The 20,988-nt window shown below is 38.1% G+C and overlaps 1 protein-coding gene across 3 annotated transcripts in view; it reads right to left on the bottom strand.

The window, feature by feature from the left end:
* Positions 1–20,988, bottom strand: part of btbd7 (BTB (POZ) domain containing 7) — a 48,157-nt gene that overhangs the window by 16,853 nt on the left and 10,316 nt on the right. Inside the window, exons 2-5 of one of the 3 annotated variants that reach the window (XM_043697193.1) lie at positions 16,891–17,025; positions 11,670–11,854; positions 8,962–10,044; positions 1,860–2,068 (exon numbers count right to left, since the gene is read on the bottom strand). In XM_043697193.1, coding sequence (XP_043553128.1) covers positions 1,860–2,068; positions 8,962–10,044; positions 11,670–11,751 — 1,374 coding nt within the window. In that variant the 5' untranslated portion in view covers positions 11,752–11,854; positions 16,891–17,025. Of the gene's footprint in view, positions 1–1,859; positions 2,069–7,393; positions 7,624–8,961; positions 10,045–11,669; positions 11,855–16,890; positions 17,026–20,988 lie in introns of those variants that run through there. The other 2 variants (XM_043697195.1, XM_043697194.1) reach the window with 2 other exon arrangements.

Below are 20,988 nucleotides of genomic sequence, written 5' to 3'. Positions count from 1 at the left end.
GCACTTAGTTAAATGTCTGATATCGAAACTTATATCCGTACATTGATTGTGAAGATTAATATTTTAATAGAATTTTAAATAATGTGTCATTTTCATGATGAGGGAACAAAATACACCAAAGTCCTGTAACAACACTGAAGGGCTCCCTAAAGGAAGTTTTATTTTAAATAAAAAAAGGGAAGGATAAAAAGAGGAATAAGAAATAGGTCAGGAATAGGTTAAACTGCAATTCTGAACCAGTACAACTCAGGCAAGAAAATGCTATCTTTCTCAAGAAGTGGAGTATCAAACTTAGATTTGATTCTCACTGTTAGTGGTATGTTGCGCTATGAAGAACTTCCTTGGATTTGCTGTAGATTAAATGAATTTCCTTCTATAAAATCACTATCCTAACTTGTAGTTTGCATTAATCTCATGGATCATCAAGTCATTACATAGACAAATTGATTTGAAGTCTTTTTAATATATGGAACAATTAGCATTTCTCAGACTCTTAAATTTAATGACTAAAAATTATTTATGCTTTATTTTGAAATGTTATGCAATTCTACGAGAAGAAAGTGAGGTCTGCAGATGCTGGAGATCAGAGCTGAAAATGTGTTGCTGGAAAAGCACAGCAGGTCAGGCAGCATCAAGAAGGGCTTATGCCCGAAACGTCGATTCTCCTGTTCCCTGGATGCTGCCTGACCTGCTGCGCTTTTCCAGCAACACTTTCAGCATGCAATTCTAATGCCAAGTGACACATTCAATGCAGTCAGAACAAAGGCTTCAGTCATCTCTAACTCTCATCCCTTGCAATAATTGAATACAGGAGAAAGTGAGGACTGCAGATGCTGGGGATCAGAGCTTAGAAATGTGCTGCTGGAAAAGCGCAGCAGGTCAGGCAGCATCAAAGGAGCAGGAGAATCGACGTTGCATAATTCCTGAAGGGCTTGTGCCCGAAACGTCGATTCTCCTTCTCCTTTGATGCTGCCTGACCTGCTGCACTTTTCCAGCAACACATTTTTAAGCAATAATTGAATACAGCCTGTGTGAAGTTACATTGCATGCTTTAGGGATGGGCTTTATGTAAACAGTACTCCTTTTATGTTTACAGAAAGCTACATAATGAATAAATTGAAATTCAAGCAAATCTTTCAATATTCTTTTACTTTGGAATCCAAGAAAATTTAAATTAAACGGAAAGGAAATTCTAAATGGCATTTGCCATTTTTGCAAAAGGAAGATACTTTATCAGTTTACAGCAACTCTATCAGTTAATGTTTAAACAAGGTCTAACATTTTCTCTATTTAAAGGCAGCCTCCCACTTGTTAAGTAACAAACATTCCTGAAAATGTTTTGAACTGGTTTTTAAGTTAGTTTTAGGGGAATTGTTTTGTTCGCGATGAGGAAGAGCAACCTAAAAAATAAAATTCAGTTTAATGTTTGGCACAAACAAGCAGCCAGTTTTCCATTTCCTATAATAGCACCATTCTCACTCAAGATTGTCAAATCACAGGTGGTCAAGCACAGTGGACTCACTCTAAGAAATCTGAGTTTGCATATTTAGGTAACAACGTCGATTCTCCTGCTCCTTGGATGCTGCCTGACCTGCTGTGCTTTTCCAGCAACACATTTTCAGCTATTTAGGTAACTAGCTTTGTCAAACTATAAACTTACTTGGAAGCACTAGCTTTCGGAGCGTTGCTCCTTCATCATCAACCAGCTGAAGGAGCAGTGCTTTGAAAGCTGGTGCTTCCAATTAAACCTGTTGGACTATACCCTGGTGTTGAGATTTTTAACTTTGTACACCACTGTCCAACACCGGCATCTCCAAATTATAAATTTACTGAATATTTTACTGTAAAAGACCCAATACCTGCAAATAGTCTGACTGAAGGACAGAAGGCAAATGGTCCTTGCCGAGTTCAAAGAACACATCTGAGACCATGACAGAAGTGAACTCCTCACATAGGAAGTTAAGTGCCTGGCGATAAACCCATTTAGAACCATAAGGCTGTGAACTCCATTTCAGAATAGAAATCAAGGTGTCCAAGGAGATGCTCTCCATCACAATATCTTCACAACCTGTAAAAATATAATCTAAATATTATTTTGATTACAACAGAAATGCATATTATCCTTCTGAATAAAAGGTGCTGCTACCCAAAAAGTTATACACAAAATTGTTTTGAATTACTGCCTGAGAGAAACAGAATGTGATGAGCGCAGGAAGCCATTTGGACCACGAAGTTTGTGGCTCTTTAAAAGTGTTATTCATTCGTTCCACTCTAATATTTTCTGCTAAATTGCCATATGCAATCATCTGCAGAGTGTTGGATTTGTTCCCCATATTCATTGACCAACAAAAATTAAAAGGTATTACACACTGAAAAACTGGTCATGCATACTATAAAACTTTGAGAACGTTGTCCTACACACCTGCCTTTTCCATTGTTCTCTAACTTTTGACCTTTTTTAAGTATTTATCCAATTCCATAAAACCACAACATATAGGAGCAGAATTAGTCAATTCAGCCCATCAAGTTGATTCTACCATTGTATCATGGCTGATGTGTTTCTCACGCTATTCTCCTGCCTTCTCTCCATAACTCTCAACCCTCTTACTAATCAAAAATCTACCTCTGTTCTAAATGCACTCAATGAATTGGCCTCCATAAATCTGTAGCAATGAGTTCCACAGATTCACTACTCACTGGCTGAATAAATTCATCCTCATCTTAGTTCTAAAGGGTCATCCCTTCACTCCAAGGCTGTGTCCTTAGACCCTAGTCTCTTCTACTAGTGGAAACATCTTCACATTAACTCTAAACAGTTATCTCAGTATTCTTTAAGCTTCAAAAAGATCCCTCCTTATTCTTCTAAACTCCAAGTACAGACCCAGAGTCTTCAACCGTTCCTTACATAAGCCCTTTATTCCTGGGATCATTCTTTGGAGCCCCTCAAATGGCAGCACATCTTTCCCCAGACACAAGGCCCAAAGCTGCTCACAATATTCCAAATGCAGAGTCTCATACAGCCTCAGAAGTACATCTCTGCTCTTGTTTTCACACCAACTCAAAATGGAGGCTAACATTGTATTTGCCTTCCTAACTGCCAACTGAAGCTGCATGCTAACCTTTAAGACAACCCTGAACTTGGCTTTTTGCAATTCAAAGTTATTGCTGTAATGATTGGTTTTCACTGTCACTACAAGCAGTGCACTCTAGATCACAATAATTGCATAAGAAAAATCCCCCATATTGTCTCTGGTTCTTTTCTAATCAACTTAAATTAATGTTGTCTGATTACAAGTTTTTTTCTGTTTCTTGTTACATCAAGCAAAAATGGTTATGGTTTTGCCCAACCTTCTCTTAAAACATCCCTGCTCTGAAAATCCCAGTTTCTCCAAGTCTTCCACATAACTGATACTTTTCATTGTTCAATTAGTCAATCATTTTAGCATTCTGAGGAGGCTGACCTCATATTCAAACCAGAACACAATATTCCAAAGAGGCCAAACCACAGTTTCTTAAAAGGGTCAATATGAATCAGATAAACACTGATTAATGATTTATATAAATGCATTGTGATAGCCAATATACATTCTGTAGTAAGGGATTTTGTAAGGGATAACTAATTATAATTTGTAAAGGTGATTACACTCCAAGTAATGGGGTGGAGGAGGAACCAGTACGACACCAGCGTTGTGTGGCGAGAATATTAGAGGCCAAGGCAGCCATGTTTCATATCCAGATTGGAGCTACAAGTATTCTTGTGAAATAAGTTCTATTCTTTACTTGCCTAAATTGGTGTCATATTGATAAATATTTTCAGTCTTTTTGAAATTAGTGTACAAAAATGAGATGTGAAAAATGGTGGTGTGGCAGAAAAAGGGGAGAAAATAATGAAAAAGGAAGCAGGGAGGGACACCCTTGTTCGAAATTTAACAACCTTGAAAAGTGGAAACAAGCAAGTAAAACAATTTCAACAAAATAGAAAAACACATTTTAAAGATGGGGTTATGGAGCACAAAAGCAAATAGTTAATGCTAATTCTAAATCAGTCATTGGTTAGGGCACATTTAGAAAGTTGTACTCAGCTTAGGAAGGATGTTCAAGCAGAATTGAATACAAAGGAAAGCTAAGATGATACTAAAAACAAGTATTCCCTGGTACAACTAAGGTTTCCAAAAGCAGAGATACAGGCCTTACATTACACAGAAAGTTCAACAAGGATGATGAAATAAGGGCTAAGATGAAAAAAAGTATCAACACAAGTTAGCATCAAGGATAAAATGCACAAAACAAATAACTTGGAAGACGTTTTCTTGGTGGTGGTGAACAGAAGTGATCCAAGAATGTATGTTTTGCAGATGTGGCTCTCTTAGAACTCGATACAACTGCAAAGATTTCAGCACAGTATCCAGCTTTCATTGTTATCACTGATCTGCCCATGCTTCCTCTGAATTGATTTCAGACTCATGGGCTGAAATAGTTTCGTAGGCTTTGAACACAGATTTGGGCGAGAACATGTGTAGTTCAAATGTAATAGTTTGTCCCCAATAATTAAAAAACCTCAACTGAAAAGTTTCTTAAAATGTCAAGAAGGTTTAATATACAGTATTAAGATTTGCTTTTGCAAAAACAAAGCAATGGGAGAAAACCAAGACAATTCTAAGGAGCATCTGTAATTCCTTGAAGAGTACTGCAAACAAAAAAAAACTACAAAAGTTTGGTTGCACAAAACAAAACGCATCCTGAAAATGATCACAACCGCACATTTCATTCCCAATTTTTACTCCAACAATGCAAGACATACCCCAGTAAGCAAATTGAAATTGGTTGTCACCTGTCTTTGATAGAGAGAGAGATATATACACTGCATTGGATAGTTTCTCATTCTTTAGACTTCCTTATGCAAGGATGGAATATAATCAACACCTTATTACCAAGAATAGGCTATTGGATTGTGCAATGATATAATGATAACCTGTGAAATTAACCAGTAAGTGCCATTTTATGGAGATACCCACAAATTTAACTGTATTTCCACTATGAGAGTATAGCACATATTTCCTGGTTTGCAGATAACGTCTTTTAGAAAATACATTAGTTGAATTTAAGAATTTTCTATAAATCCAATTTGATATTTTGGACCAGAAATTACTAGCTACTGTCATAAGACTATTTTTCAAAACTCCACTCATAACTAAAGAATACATCCGAATTCTTATTTTTTCATCCACCTACATAACCATTAGTGTAATAGGAAAAAGAACATTAATATTAAAGTAGGTTCTGGGGTAAGAAAGCACAAAAAAAATTACACAAAAACAAACCGATTCTGTGCTTTTTGCTGAAATATGGCTTCAAAAGGTTACTCAAGCCGAATGTAAATTGTTCCTGCATCGCTTGCATTAATTCAGTTCACGCTTAGGGACAGAAATATCAAACTTACAAGATTACTATTAAAAGCTAAATGTCCTTTTGCAGACACCCTACCCTAATGAAGATACAAAACACAAAGTTTACCCATAGTCTCTAACTTCAGTTTAAAGCTGACAAGCACATTCCGGTCTTCAAAATTCCTGGGCCAAATAACAATGAAACAGTACATGACCTCAGCCTTGGTTTTTTAACAATTTAACTTCACAGCTTAAAGAGACACAAATATATTCCAATAAAATGCCTTGTCTTACACAGACTTGGGTGTAGCAGCAACATAAGATAGTGGCTTTTATTGAACAATTGTCAAACAAACTGGCTAAGTGATATTTGTTTTCTTTGCATTCAATGGGCTTTCATGTTCTAAAAGCCCATTATGGCTAATAACAGATCCAATAATGTAATTTTTAAAACTGTACTTCAGAAATTTCACATAGGGCTAAGGCAAGGAACATGTGTGTTGATACATTGATATAGATAAAACAAAATATTTTGTTTGTGCAACAAATATACCAGAGTTATCTTTTGGCCAGGATATATTATTGGGGACACCAAGTCAAACTGTAAATGGGATTAAGGAACCAGTTTATGGATGATAAAATCTGAAAGCAATAATACAATCATACAATTTTACGCCACAGAAGGAGGCCATATGACCTACTGTGTCTGTACCAACTCCTGAAAGAACTACCAGACGAGCCTCATTCTCAAACCCGATCTCTATAGCCCTGAAAATTCACTTTCAAATATATATCCAGCACTCTCTTGAAATCTTCTGTGGAATACATTTACAGCACTTTCCTATGCAGTGCATTCTAAATGCTAACAATCGAATAAAGAAATTTCTCTTCCTCTGACTCCTAGCTCTCTTGCTGAAAATCTTGAAATTGCAAGCCATTCCAAATGACTTTCCAACTAGTGAAAACAGAATATTCTTTATCCTGTCACAATTGTTCATAATTTTGAACACCACAATAAGGTCACCTCTTAATCTTCTTACTGTTAGCAGAATAAGCCCAATTTCTCTAATCTTTCCTGGTATATAAAATCCCTCATTCCTGATATTATTCTAGTAAATCTCCTTTGCTCTCTCAGGCTTTCCTATCCTTCCACAAACGGAACATAGTTCTCCAAATATGGTCCGACCAATGATTTGAAACGATGTAGCATCACCTGCTTGCTTTATGCCTCAACCTATAAACCCAAGGATTCTATCAGCTGTCTTATTAACATATTTCAACTTGAATGGGCACCTTCAGAGAATTATGCACATGATCTCTAAGGGTCCTCTGCTCCTGCATTCCCCACAAAGTTGTACCACTGACCCTGTATGGTCTCTTGCCAATGTCCCTCTGAAGTTGCTCAGCATCATCCTCAGCACCATTCCCCTGGCTCAGTACCATTTAAAGACTTTGCCCTCAACACCCAAATCATTTATTTAAATCATAAGGGTCTGAACAATGATCTCTGGGGAACACCACTTTTAACTCATCTCCAAACTAAGAAATGCCCATCTATACCCATCCTCGGTTTCCTATCTTTTAGCTAACTTCTAATCCAGGTTGCTAAGGACCCATCAATTCCAAGTATTTCTAATTTGCTAAACAACCTACGTCGCACTGTATCAAATGTCTTCTCAAAAGTACAACAGTGGTTAGCACAGCTGCCTCACAGCACCAGAGACCCGGGTTCAATTCATGTCTCAGACAACTGTGTGGAGTTTGCACGTTATCCAGTGTCTGCGTGGGTTTCCTCCGGGTGTTCCGGTTTCCTCCCACAGTCCAAAGATGTGCAGGTTAGGTGAATTGGCCATGCTAAATTGCCCGTAGTGTTAGGTGAAGGGGTAAATGTTGGGGAATGGGTCTGGGTGGGTTGCTTTTCGGAAGGTCAGAGCGGACTTGTTGGGCCGAAGGGCCTGTTTCCACACTAAGTAATCTAATCTGATCACTATATACCACTACCCTCATCTACCTCAAAGAACTCAAATTTATCAAACATGACCTGCCCTTGACAAAACCACATTGACTATCTAGTATGAACTTATTTTTCTGTATGTGTATATTTACCTTATCTTGCACTATGGCCTCCATCAGTTTTTCCGTAATATGTAAGTTAAATCCTGCTTCTTCCCAAAATCTTCTACCTCAGCCTCTGTACTACTTAGACTGATTACAATCCTCAGTTCTGTTCCCTTTTCTAGAGGAAAGAAAATCAAAAGGATCTTGACATCACTGGTAAGGCTATCATTTATTGACCATCTGTATTGATTTCAAGGTGGTGGTGATGAACCACCTTATTCAATTGTTGCAGTGTTTATGCGGTAGGTACAACCACAGTGCTAAAAAGGGCAGGGGAGCTCAGGGCTCCAACAACAAGGATGAAACAGCACCATAATTCCAAGTCATGATATTGTGCAAATTAACCAGTCTCTCAAACAGTTTGCAAGATGATTGGAGTTGTGAAAATTTGGAAATAAATGCAAGACTTTGCTTTCTACCTAAGCCCATTCATCTTTCTCTTGCATACATACATGGGACGCAAGGTAGACTGCAACAAGTATGGGAAGTGGATCTAGATTTATTAGCCAATAAGCATTTCTTCAGATTCAAGTGGATTCATTTAGATTACTGTACATGAAAACTTGTGCATTGTTGGGCTACAGAAACACACAATACACTGGAATAAGGGATTTGACTTCCTACCAGCTGGAAGATCAGAAACATCAAGTCCCTGAAGGTTCCTCTTCACCCCAATTCTACCCCAGGAGTTCCAGAAAAGTTGGCTCACAACAGACTGTAACTGAATCCAAGAAATGGTTTGGTGACATGGAAACATCACAAGACATGCAGATCACAAGTTATTCAAAAAGTTCACAAGCTGACTTCAAGGAAATTGCTGGCCTACTTTGGAGATCTCTCCCCCCTCATGCCAGCTTCCAACCCTATATGGTGAATGCTTCCAGGAGTTCAATTGCACCTACCGGAGAGGGGAAGAAGATTGGGTGAGAAAAACAGTTAAGTACTTGTTTCCAGAATCAATTAGATCCCTTCCCAGATATTTTAGATAGAATAGAAAAGAAAGTGTTTCAGGCAAACTCTCTCAGTTAAAAAAAATTTCAATTTACCTTATTACTGATAAACTTAGCTTGATCCACTTCATAACCAAGACTTTTACTTTTTTTTTGTTTGTCATTTGAATCAATTAACAGGGAGCATGCTAAAATGTACTTACTGGATCAGTGCCAACCAAGTTTGATAAGAAGCAAGCAATACTTTGATACCAATGTCCAATTCCTAAAATTCAACTCTACCTGGTCTTCTAGTTTGTCAAAAGTGCATCAGAAAACCAATTCTTTATAGCAGTACTACTGCAGGAGTTCTTAAGTACACTAAAATCATACTTTGCTTTGAATATAAAACATACTACGAGCACAAACTTTGAACATAAGTTGTAATTAGACTGCCTTCAGTGAAAATAAAGATACAAGTTTCTCCACGTAACTGTTCAGTCCATTTCAAGTAATATCAAACCCACCTTGAGCAAGCATGTTGAACTCAAGAAAAAGTGCTATGTGGTAAAGTTCCATTGCTTCTTCAGCTCTTGACATGCTACCTTTTCCTGCAACCATTGCTTGAACTTCACTCAGGCTCCCTACAGATGGATTACAATGTAGTACCAGAGACAAATCTACAAGATCAGTGTACATACAATGTAAAATTACTTTTGCATATTTCTTTGGAATGATGGACTCATCTAGCACGATTCTAGTTGGAGTCTGCAGAGTTCTATCTGTAATTTCTTCACCAGTCCTTATTCGTCTTTGGAGAAGATTTCTAAAAAACGGAGAACGTGCAGATAGGACAGCCTTATGCCCACAGAGTTCTTCATCTAAACAATGTGATGTTGCTCCAAATGGTTCCACTAATTCAGAATCAGATGAGAAGTTCAGAACGGCATCATAGTAGCACATACTGTCAAAAAGTTCTCGCATATCAACATCCAGTGAATTTGGGGTTCCAAATTCTTCAGTAAGTTGTACCAGAATTTCTACATTTTGGAACCTGGAGTCCTCTATCCCAAACTCTCCGGTGTATAGATAATGTAATAATGCTGAAAACATAGGCAAGTCTATGCCAGCTGTGTTTATGTCCATCATAATCTCAGCACCATATTCAGGTGAGGATGAAAGCAAAGTCTTAAAAAAGGGACATCTTGCTGCCAGAATAGCTCGATGTACAGGAAAGCAAGTGTCTTGGAATATTAAATCAACATCAGTGCAGTACTTGTATTCATAAAGGTCCGCCAAATCTCTTTGCAAAGTCCGTGCATCCGGTCGTGCCAAATTACCCTGCAATGCAAGTTCTTTCAAAGCTGCAGTGCCTTCATATTCTTCCACTAATGCATTTACATCCCTTACGTCCCATCCAGAAAGGAGCTCACGCATCTGTTTTGCATGATCAGCAGACCGATTAGATTTACGTCTTTTTATAAATCTCTTTTTCAGAGTTGCCAGACCAGAGCTCTTTTTCTTTTTGTCTTGTGGTTTCTCATGGCTGTGTTCAAGGCTATATAATTTTGATTCGCATCCATATCCTTGATGTAAATAGGAGGACGTTCCTATGCAATAAGAACAAAAATTCACACTGTGCCATACAATTAAATATCTGCTCCTTCATTTAAAAACAAATGTTACCTTATAATCTGTTAAAGCTATCGAGAACAAGAGAACGATAGTCATGAAGAGTTGTTCACTAACTTATATGTTAAATGCAAATTGATCTCACCAAACAATTCCTTAAGTAATTGTTAACAGTGTGGCAGTACTATGCCTTTAAGAGAGATGGGTTCTGTCCTGTTTCTCTTGCACAGGTATGGCCACAGTGGTTCCAGAATGTCTCCTAAAGACACACAGTTTGTAAACAACTTTTGAGTTCTCTCCAGTGTGTTTTTTTTTTTAAAAAGAGGCAAAAGAATGAGTGGGCAGGGTCAGGGCTCAACAAGAGCCAGGAAGGCTTTTAGTTTGTTTTTACTGCACCACCACTGCAAATTAAGGAATCCTATGTCCTTCAAGGTAGTATCCTCAGCCCAACACTTTTTAAGCTGTTTCATCAATTTTTCCCTCAAGTTCAGAAATGAGAATGCTCCCTGTACAATGCCCAGCATCATTTGTGACGCCTTAGTCATTCGTGACGCCTTAGTCATTCCAACATTCCATGTCAACATGCAGCAAGACCTGGAAAACATTCAGGCTCACACTTAAACATTCACACCACATAAGCACAGTACAATGACCATCTCTAATAAGACTGCACCAAAACCTCCTCATTCAACAGCATTGCTGTCACTGAATCCCCATTAAAAACATACTGACCACTGATCTGAAACTAAAATGGACAAGCTATATTAATATTGTGGCTACAAACTGTGGTCACAGGTTGGGATCCTGTACTAAGAGTCTCATTGCTTGAAACCCAAAGCTGTCACAAGTCAGTAGTATGATGGTATACTCTCCCACATGTCTGGATTTGTGTGACTCCAACAACAATAATTGAAAGCAGGACAAACAGCCCGACTGATTAGCACACCACTGTGTTCCATTTCTGTCTCAAGCCTGACATCAGCTAGGATCATAAACTACATAATTGTTCTTCACTGTCAAAATCCAAAAACTCCCTAACGGTACTTTATGGCAGCGGTTCAAGATGGTGGCTCACCATCACTTTCTCAAGGTCAATTAGGGAGGAGCAATAAATGCTGGCAAGCCACTGAGGGATACATACATGAATAAAAAAGCTATTATTAAGACAGATCCACCTCTCAAGTTTCCTCCCTCCCCTGAAACCTGGTACATTGTAGCAATCTAGTCAAGACTACCGCATTTAACACAACCCAGGGATAGAACCAGGAACCATTCCATTTATGCCAATGTTTTCGAAATTACACTTCTTCAGAAGGGTCACTGGATACAAAATATTAACTGTGCTTTCGATTCACAGGTACTGCCAGATCTCCTGAGATTTTCCTGTAATTTCTATTGTTTCTAATTTCCAGCATTCGCAGTGGTTTGTTTTTTTTCCCCCCCATTTTGGAAATTATAGCCACGCACTGCAGAACTCTTACCACAAGAATTGTGGCCACCCAAAGATCAGGCCAGTGCAACCTTCTCAGAGCAAATAGGAATAGGCAATAAATGCGTTGCTAGAATTACTCTCATCCCAAGAGCACAATGGAACAGAACATACCTATAAATGTTTGTTGAGCCTGTGAATTTCCTCCTATCCTCTGGGAGAAAGAGTGAGGGTAGTTAGATGCATTGACACCCATTGTCTCAGGTCAAACAACGCAACATTCTGGCTGCTAGTTCACCAGCTGGTCATCAAATGCAGATCTATTATCTCCGAGTTATGTTCAGCCATTTCTGGAATATCTAAAACAAAAATAAGTGGCACATGAAGGCAAACAATGAGAAAACACACCAAGCAAATTCTGCAAACCACCAAAATACATGTGGAAACTGATAGCATCAAGCAAATATTTTGTACTGCACAGATCCAACAGAATGCATAGAGACACAAATCATTACATCAAATGTGCAAGCTTTAACTGATGCTGCTCAATGATTAGGCTGTTTGCTTCCAAACTCATGCCTGTATTTCAAGTACTTTTTATGCTTTCAAAAAAAAACTGGAATAAAACATTTGAAATCTGGACCACTAACATCTCAGGGTAAACAGCTGATTCCAAGATAGAGCCAGTAAACTTCAAAGTTAACAAAGCTTAAAAATCGAATTTGACAGCTATAAAAATGATATAATAAATAAACAGAAAAACAACAATTATCTTGGATTTGCAATCCTAGTTTGCAATCTTATAGCTTTAGTTGCAGTCAGTCTGTGGTCAAATGTGTGCTCTTGATCACTGTTCCAAATTGCACATTGAAAACAAGACTATGCCAGCTGTGAACACACTAATCTTCCTAATCCAGTTTTGTAGTTAGTCAAACTTTTGTTTTTTATAAAGTACAGCTCAAAAAATGCTTTCAATCATCTATCTGAAAACAGAAACAGCCCAGCATTTAATTTCAAGCAACATAATTCGTCAATAGGCTGCATGCCACTAAATTTAGACAAATTAACAGATGTTTTAGCAAGCAACTTATGCTGGTTTTCAAAAAATATTTCAAATATTTAAAAAGTTCCAACTGTCTTTGAAATAATATTAGTATTCATTAATTTCAATTTCCCATCCACATGATGCACTGCAACAATTTGCCAAAGACTTTCAAACCTGCCAACTTTACCACCTAGAAAAACAAGGTACAGCAGACTCATGCGAACACCAACACCTCCAAGTTCACCTTGATGCCACACAACATCCTGCAACATCACCATTGCTGGATTAAAATTGGGGAAGTCCCTAAATTTAAGGACAATTGGTGTACTTACATCTCGCAGATTGCAGCAGTTCATGCAGGTTGCCACTCAGCCTTTTTTTAAAAATAGAAAAAAAGGGAGCTCCACATTTCTCAAAAGAGCTTCTTTAAGGGTTCCTTAGAAATGTGGAGCCATACTTCTATTTTGACTGACCCTTCGTAGTATGAAATGGTCAAAAGGCAGGCCAGCCACACCCCCTTTTCCAGCAGTCAGTTAGTGCATTCTGACATTTACAGCTACTTTGACAGCTTTCTCCTCAGAGGACTGAGGAAAACAGAGGGTCGAGGGACTAACCCTGAAAAGACTAGTCACACCTGACAGAAGTTAGATTGGAATCGATCATGGGAGTCTCAGTGCTGCATGAGAAATGCACTCCAGTCATTCTCTATGGCAATTAAGGATGGGCAATAAATGCTAGCTCAGTCAGCAACATCCACCCCTCATGAACAAATAAAGATATCTCCTAGGTCTTGCTCCTTTTAGTGGGATCTGTTTCCATCATCATACTAACATGCTTATTTCTGATCACTTCTTTAAATCCTTCACCATCCACATCTTCATCCTTTTATTTCTTTTTGTCCACTCCTGAAAATTAAACTCCTCCTGAATGACTTATAATTGCACTTTTAAATTCCATACTTTTCCCTTCCATTCAAACAAGATATTTTACCAACTATGGATTTGGTCGACACCTTTCTCATATAATTGGCCCCATCAAATGAATTGCCATTTCCCAGATTACTTTCCCAATACGATTTTCATTTTGGTCTGGAGTGCAATGATATATTAAGCTATAACTAGTTTAACACAGATCATCAAAAGTCATACTTCTTACAGTGCACTGACTCTATCATTAGCCTGTTGTATGAAGATAAATTAACAATGCCTTCTCTCAAACTAGTCTTCTTTCCCACTTGCCACCCAGACTAAAATTACCTTTTCTGATAGCGTCCTTATACTCTACCCATAAAGCCACATCTTTCATTTCTCAATCTCTTCTCATTAAGTTCTCTTGGTCCATGAATCCTACCACTTGCTCTCCTAAAAACATTTCCCCAAATTGTTCATCTCTGTACTCCTACTATCTCACATCTCTAATTTCCTTCCTAATTACTACCCAGGAACAAAAACGTCCTAAAAAAAAAAAAATGACCACCCCATCTCCAAGTCCACTTTTTGCACAGCTGAAAGTCCTCAATAAGGTTCTGTCCTTCTACAGCACTGAAATGTCTTGAAAAAAAATATTACTGATGGAATTTCTTGTAGTGTATTAGCTCTCAACTGACCTCTTTGTATGCTTTGACAGTTGATCACAATGTCATAGTCTAATGGTTCTCCTAACTGTGAAAACCTTCACCTGGTTCCACTCCTCTCTATCCAACCACAGTTAGAGCACCACTACCTCCAGAGTGTCCCAGTGCCTACTTGTGGTTTCATCTACATATGGACACTGACAATGGGTATGCAATGTGTACACTGATACCACCCATTCCACCACCACTACTGCTGAATCTCTTGTCAAATTACTTGCATGTCATTAAGTCATGTACAATTTCTTCCAGACACTAGAAGACCAATGCCATCACTATTAGCCTCCAACACAAACTACATTTAGCAAAAGGGAGACATCAAAATTGTGATAATGTCAGCGGTTTAATAATCCAGATTCACAGTTCTCTAAGGAACCCTTAAAGAAGCTCTTTTGAGAAATGCGGACCTCCCTTTTTTTCTATTTTAAATGGGTTTAAAACACAGTACAGCAGCTAGTGGAATGTAAATTTAGTTACTAAATCTAGAATTGAAATTTAGTTTCACAGTTGCCATTACTGAGATTACCACTGATTGATGACACAGGTTAGAATTTTTATAAGAATGTTCTTTAGTGAAAGATGTCAGCTGTTCTTGCCTATCTCATCTCCACAGGAAAGAGGATTGAAACAGAAAGCAGTGCTTGGAGTAAGCCATTCAGCCCTTCAAATCTGATCTGTCATTCAATATACTCATGGCTGATCATCCAACTCAGTAACCTGTTCTCACTTTTGCAGTCAAGATTAGAGTGGTGCTGGAAAAGTACAGTAGGTCAGGCAGCATCCGAGGAGCAGGGAAAATTCACGTTTCGGGCAAAAGCCCTTCACAAGGAATGGTGCCTGAAACGTTGATACTCCCCAACCTGCTGTGCTTTTCCAGCACCACTAATCTTGACTCTGATCTCCAGCATCTGCAGTCCTCACTTTCACCTGTTCACACTTTTGCCCAGACCCTTTAAACCAAGAACTATACCTAATTCCTTCTTGAAGAATTCAATATTTTGGCCTAAATTGCATTCTATGGTAGAGAATTCCACAACCTCAACACGCTCTGCCAAGAAATTTCTCCTCCTCTCCCTCCTTAATAGCCTGCACTGTATCCTTGGAGTGAAATGCCCCGTTCATTGGGAAAATCTTTCCTGTGTTTACTCTATCCAGTCAGAGTCATAAAGCATGGAAAGAGCTCTCCTACTGAAATTTTATAGGTTTCTACGAGACCTCTCCCCATTCTCCCAAACTCCAATAAATAACCCTAACGGAACCAGTCTCTTTCATAGGTCAGTTCTGCTATCCAAGAAATCAGTCTAGTAAGCCTCTAAACTAAAAAAATTATTTGTCAGATTAGAAGATCAAAGCAGCACATAATACTTCAGCAGTGGTCTGACCAAGGGACTGTACAATTGCAGCAAGACATCCCTGCTCCTGTACTCAAGTCCTCTCACAACGAACACCAAATATCATCTGCCTGCTTCACCTGCATGTTTACTTTTAGCAACTGGTGTACAAGGGCACCCAGATCTTGTTGCAACTTTGCCAAGTTATTGCCGTTCAGATAATCTGCCTTTGCGTTTTTGCTACCAAAGTGGATAACTTCACATTTCTCCAAATCATACTTCAAACTGGCATGCAACTGCCCCACACACAACTTTTCCAAATCACACTTGGAGTATCTCTGCAACCTCCTCATAATTCATCTCCCATCCAACTTTGTGTTGTCTGCAAACTTGGGAGATAATATTTGTAGTTCCCTCATCTAAATCATGAATAATATTGTGAATGGCTAGGATCCAAGTACTGATCGCTGCACTGCCCATTATGTGAATGAATCTGAACTGCCCTCTGAAATGGCCTAGCAAGCCGCTCACAATTTACACATTACACATTTACAGAGTACCACAGTAAAATATTTAACAAAGGTTGGAAAAGTGAACAATGTATATTCCATGAATGGTTTTGAAACTGTCAAGAGTGAAACTTAAATCTATCCAAGCATTAGCGGACACAATCTATTTAGCCAGTGCAGAGTGGCAATTAACAAAACTAGCAGAGTGTTGAATAATAGCACAGAGTAGGAGAGTATTAGAGGAAATCATGTTAAACCTCAATACTTAAGTCAGACAATACCAAAAAGGGAGTATCCAGTATTAATTGCTAAGAAACAAAGAACATGGTCGTGTTGAAGAAATTACAAAGGATTGTAAAGTTGACCTTGTGTCAGGGGTAATGACAGAAAACTGGAGATGTATGAACTTTTTAAAATAGAGACAGATTAAATCTGGACAAGCGCTACAAGTTATGGAAGTAGGATAAAGGAACTCAAGTAGAAAGGATTGACATAGTCCAGAGGAATAAAGAAACCAATGTTTCAAATTGGTAAATACTCAAAACATTTCCATGTTAATCCCTGCCTTTTGTATAAAAAGATAAAATTTTAAGGTACATAAGTGACAAAAAAAGTACAGTATATAGAGGACATAATTGCCTTTCATGCTGTTTAAAAATAAAATGTATTCCAAGATCTTAAACAGTGCAAATGATTATAGATTAGGTTTTGAACAGTGGATTTAAAAAAAAAATCTGAATTCCAGAGTTAGGAGACAAAATGAATTAAAATTCTAAAAAAAAATTCAAATTATTTAAATTTACATTCAGCCCTTGCAGACTGCATGAAGGCTAGCATGATAATAACTGTTTTAGTAATCTATAATAATAAACAAATTTACCAGCAAAACATGACGACAGTACATTTCTGCTATAGCATCTTCAGCACTTCTGAGGGTTTCTTATTATCCACACATATGACAGTGGTTTATATTTAGCCATTTCATCAGCCAAATCTCAATCTTCAATCTGAGTTACTGGCAGAACAAAACAAGAGAATAAAATACATACTGGAAAAACTTCAGAAGACCCAAATATCTTTAAAGCCTTTCATCTTTCATTTTAATAATTTACAAAAAGAGTTGTAATATCCAGTGGCGCTTTGAAAAGGGACAGAAATCAATTTATTCTTCTCAGAATCATAGAATCCCCACAGTGCAGAGAGAAGCCATTTGGTCCATTGAGTCTGTACCAACCCTCCGAAGAGTGTCCCATGCAAATTCACCCGATCCCCTTAACCGCACATTTGACATGGCTAACCCACCTAGCCTGCACATCCTCGACACTACAGGGCAATTTTGCAAGGCCTACCCATCTAATCAGCATGGATTTGGACTGTGGGAGGAAACCGAAGTACCCAGCAGAAACCAACACAGGGAAAACGTGCATACTCCACACAGATAGTTACCCAAGGCTGGAATCAAACCCGGATCCTAGCGCTATGAGGCAGCAGTGCTAACCACTGAGCCACCGTGCCGTCAAATAATTATTTATTAGAATTAATGATAATGCAGAGATGGCATGCCTTACTAGATAATCTCTTCAAAACTTGAGCAACTATTACCAAATATTCCTTCCATAATGAAAAGGTATTCACCTCAGCACCAACAGTGAGAAATTTATGATCCAACAGTGAAGTTAATTCCAATATTCTCATTTTATATAATATTTTGAAGTGGCAAATTCTTAAACTTTTACAGTTTAACCCTAACTCTTTATATCTGAATTTTCCAATCCAGCAACTTCTAAAAAAATTACATTGCAAAATTTATATTCTGTTGTAGACATCTTCAATTATCATGCTATTTTTCAAGTAGATGAAAACCTATCAAACCTATGAAACTTCAATACCCTGGTTACTGTCAGTAAGTTGAAATAGGTACAGATAAGAGAAGGAAAGCAGCCCCTGTAAAAATTTGATAATACTCTAATTTTACAGCTTCCAAGATAAACTCAGAAGAAATTATACAAATTTAAATACCTACTTTCCTAATGAGGAAATACATTATTCCATATTTTGTTTCCTTTAGTTAATTATTTAAATATAGTGCCCAGCATAGACTGAGCCATTGCACCATGGTTTAGTAAAATATCAAAAGATGATAAATACAAGTTTGACTTCAAATATATTTTTGAAAAAGTTACTGTAAATCTTCTTCCACAACCATTAGTTGATTCGAGAAGACTGTTAAAAAGCCATTATGAGGGTTGAAGATGGTGAGACCACCAAGCTAAAGCATTATTACAGAAGTCACAAGGTACTGCCGCCTTGAATCATCCCAAAACTTGCTAGAAATATTATAAATCACACTAACCAAATCTGTCAAATGGCAAAAAGAAATCAATCTGGACAATTCTTAACACAGAAGAACAAAGAATCTGAAAATTTTTCTTCACAATTTGTCAGTTTCAAGATAGAAAAGAGTCAGACATTTAAGTGCACTGGGAATTAGAAACATGCTGCAGGCAAAAGACAGCTGGGGAGCAATCTAGTTTTACTTCATACATGCACAGGGTCAGATTCACACACTGAATAGAATGTTGTAGAAGCCATGGCTTTACTCAAGGGATTTAAATACTTTTTTTTTAAACTAAACTTCATTTGACTTGTGCCACCCAAATATTTGTGAATTGCTGCACTCAGAGACAGATCCATATATCTCAGAGACAATTATTTTGATACTCCAGGGTAATATCAGAAAAGTGTACAACTATAAATATGAGCTAAGAGTCATCCTACATTTCTTTTTCAACCACAAACTTGGAATTGCTTTAATTCTGTTACTGTAATGGGACATTGGCAATACAAATCTGTGCAACTTGTTAAAATGACTCACTTGCCTGATATATCATATGATCAGCAAAATACAAAGCCAGAAGCTTAACCTTAGTAAATTTATCTATAATCATTCATAAATGATATTTATGAAACATTTCAAAATTTGCAGCTACTTGCAAATGAAAATATATCAAGAACATTCAGAATCTTAGGAGAATCTTACAATAAAGCAAGACAACAAGTTTATTTATACAATAAATGTACATTAGAAAGAATTATTCTTTCAATGTCAAGGAATAAAAGTTACATGTTTGTAACAGATTTTTGCAAAGCAACTTAATGAAACTGCCCCCATTACAATCTCAGGCGATGCATTTCACATCTCCAATGAGAGCGCCAATCAATGGTCCTCCGGGACTGTGGCAAGTTAACCTTCACTCATAAAATGTTGTTCCTGTCTTTTTGGAGATGGTTTTTGCTTGACACTTCAGTCCATACCTGAATATTGGCCAGATCTCACTGCGTTCAGGCTACTTCAATATCAGAAGAGTTGTAATAGTACTGAACATCGTGGGCTGTTTATTGATGAGTGCACTTTGGACCTTAGGATAGAAAGCATGGTTGGTCTAGGATATGCATTTAGATGCATTTAAGGGGAATCTAGACAAGTACAGGAGGGGGAAGGAAATAGGACGTTATAATGGTAGATTTAGAAGAGCAAAGATGGGAGGAGGTCGAGTAGAACATAAACATGAGCATGGAAAATAGGGCCAAATTTGCCTGTTTCCTTGTTTACAACCCATATTATCCATTGTTAAATCTGTGGAATACCACTCTACAGCAGAGTAAGCTTGAATATCAACATTGCCCCATCTCTAACCAAACTATAACAAAAGTCAGTTTTTTTTCCCCAAGCAAAAACATCTTTTGATAAAACAAACGAGAAAATGAATATAGAATCAAAGTTATATGGGTAGCTTGGAGACATTGGCGGTTCCCTTTGGAGAAAAGACAGTTGAAAGGAAATTTGATGGAGGTATTCAAAACTATGTGGGATTTGCACATAGTAGATACAGAAAAGTATAGAATAGTCAAAAACCAGAGGACAGCAATTTAAAGAAATTAAACAAAAAACTAAAGTCTACAGAAGGCAAAATTTGCTTTAAAGCACAAGGTTTTTAGGATCTGAAATAAATAGCCTGAGACTGTGGGGGAGACAGATTGAATTAGGGCTTTCAAAAGGGAATTGAACAGTTATCTGAAGAAAAATATTTGAGGTTACTGGGAAAATGCAATTGTATGGGGTTAGCTGAGTTACTCCCTCTGCAAGGGCACAACCAGGCAATGATATCTTCAGTGTTAAAACTACCAAACCTTCCTCCTTCAAGCAAAACCCTAAGAGCCCACTTGATGTCTTGAGAGACTTCAAGATAGTGGTGCCTGACACTTCTGTAGATCATTTCACAGTGTCCAAAAATCCAGTTCTTTGGGCAACTTTTAACAGAAAATTTAATACTGGAACCATACACCTGAATCAGAATGCTTGCTCTTTAATATATCCACAATTATGTCGATATGACATGGGAAGATTTCTGCATTTTCTCTAAACTTGGCACAGATTTTATTTAAGGAGAAAGTGAGGTCTGCAGATGCTGGAGATCAAAGTTGAAACTTTATTGCTGGAACAGCGCAGCAGGTCAGGCAGCATCCAGGGAACAGGAGATTCGACGTTTCGGGCACAGGCCCTTCTTCAGGAATGAGCAGAGAGTGTTCAGCAGGAGAAGATAAAAGGTAGGGAGGAGGGACTTGGAGGAGGGGAGTTGGAAATGTGATAGGTGGAAAGAGGTCAAGGTGAGGGTGATAGGTCGGAGTAGGATGGAGGCGGAGAGGTCAAGAAGAAGACTGCAGAAGACTGCAAGAAAGTGAGGTCTGCAGATGCTGGAGATCAAAGTTGAAACTTTATTGCTGGAACAGCACAGCAGGTCAGGCAGCATCCAGGGAACAGGAGATTCGACGTTTCGGGCACAGGCCCTTCTTCAGGAATGAGCAGAGAGTGTTCAGCAGGAGAAGATAAAAGGTAGGGAGGAGGGACTTGGAGGAGGGGCGGGGGAAATGTGATAGGTGGAAAGAGGCCAAGGTGAGGGTGATAGGGCGGAGTAGG

This window comes from Chiloscyllium plagiosum, chromosome 10 (assembly GCF_004010195.1).
Source record: "Chiloscyllium plagiosum isolate BGI_BamShark_2017 chromosome 10, ASM401019v2, whole genome shotgun sequence".
Classification (NCBI taxonomy): domain Eukaryota; kingdom Metazoa; phylum Chordata; class Chondrichthyes; order Orectolobiformes; family Hemiscylliidae; genus Chiloscyllium; species Chiloscyllium plagiosum.
This window is presented reverse-complemented; position numbering and strand designations above follow the sequence as displayed.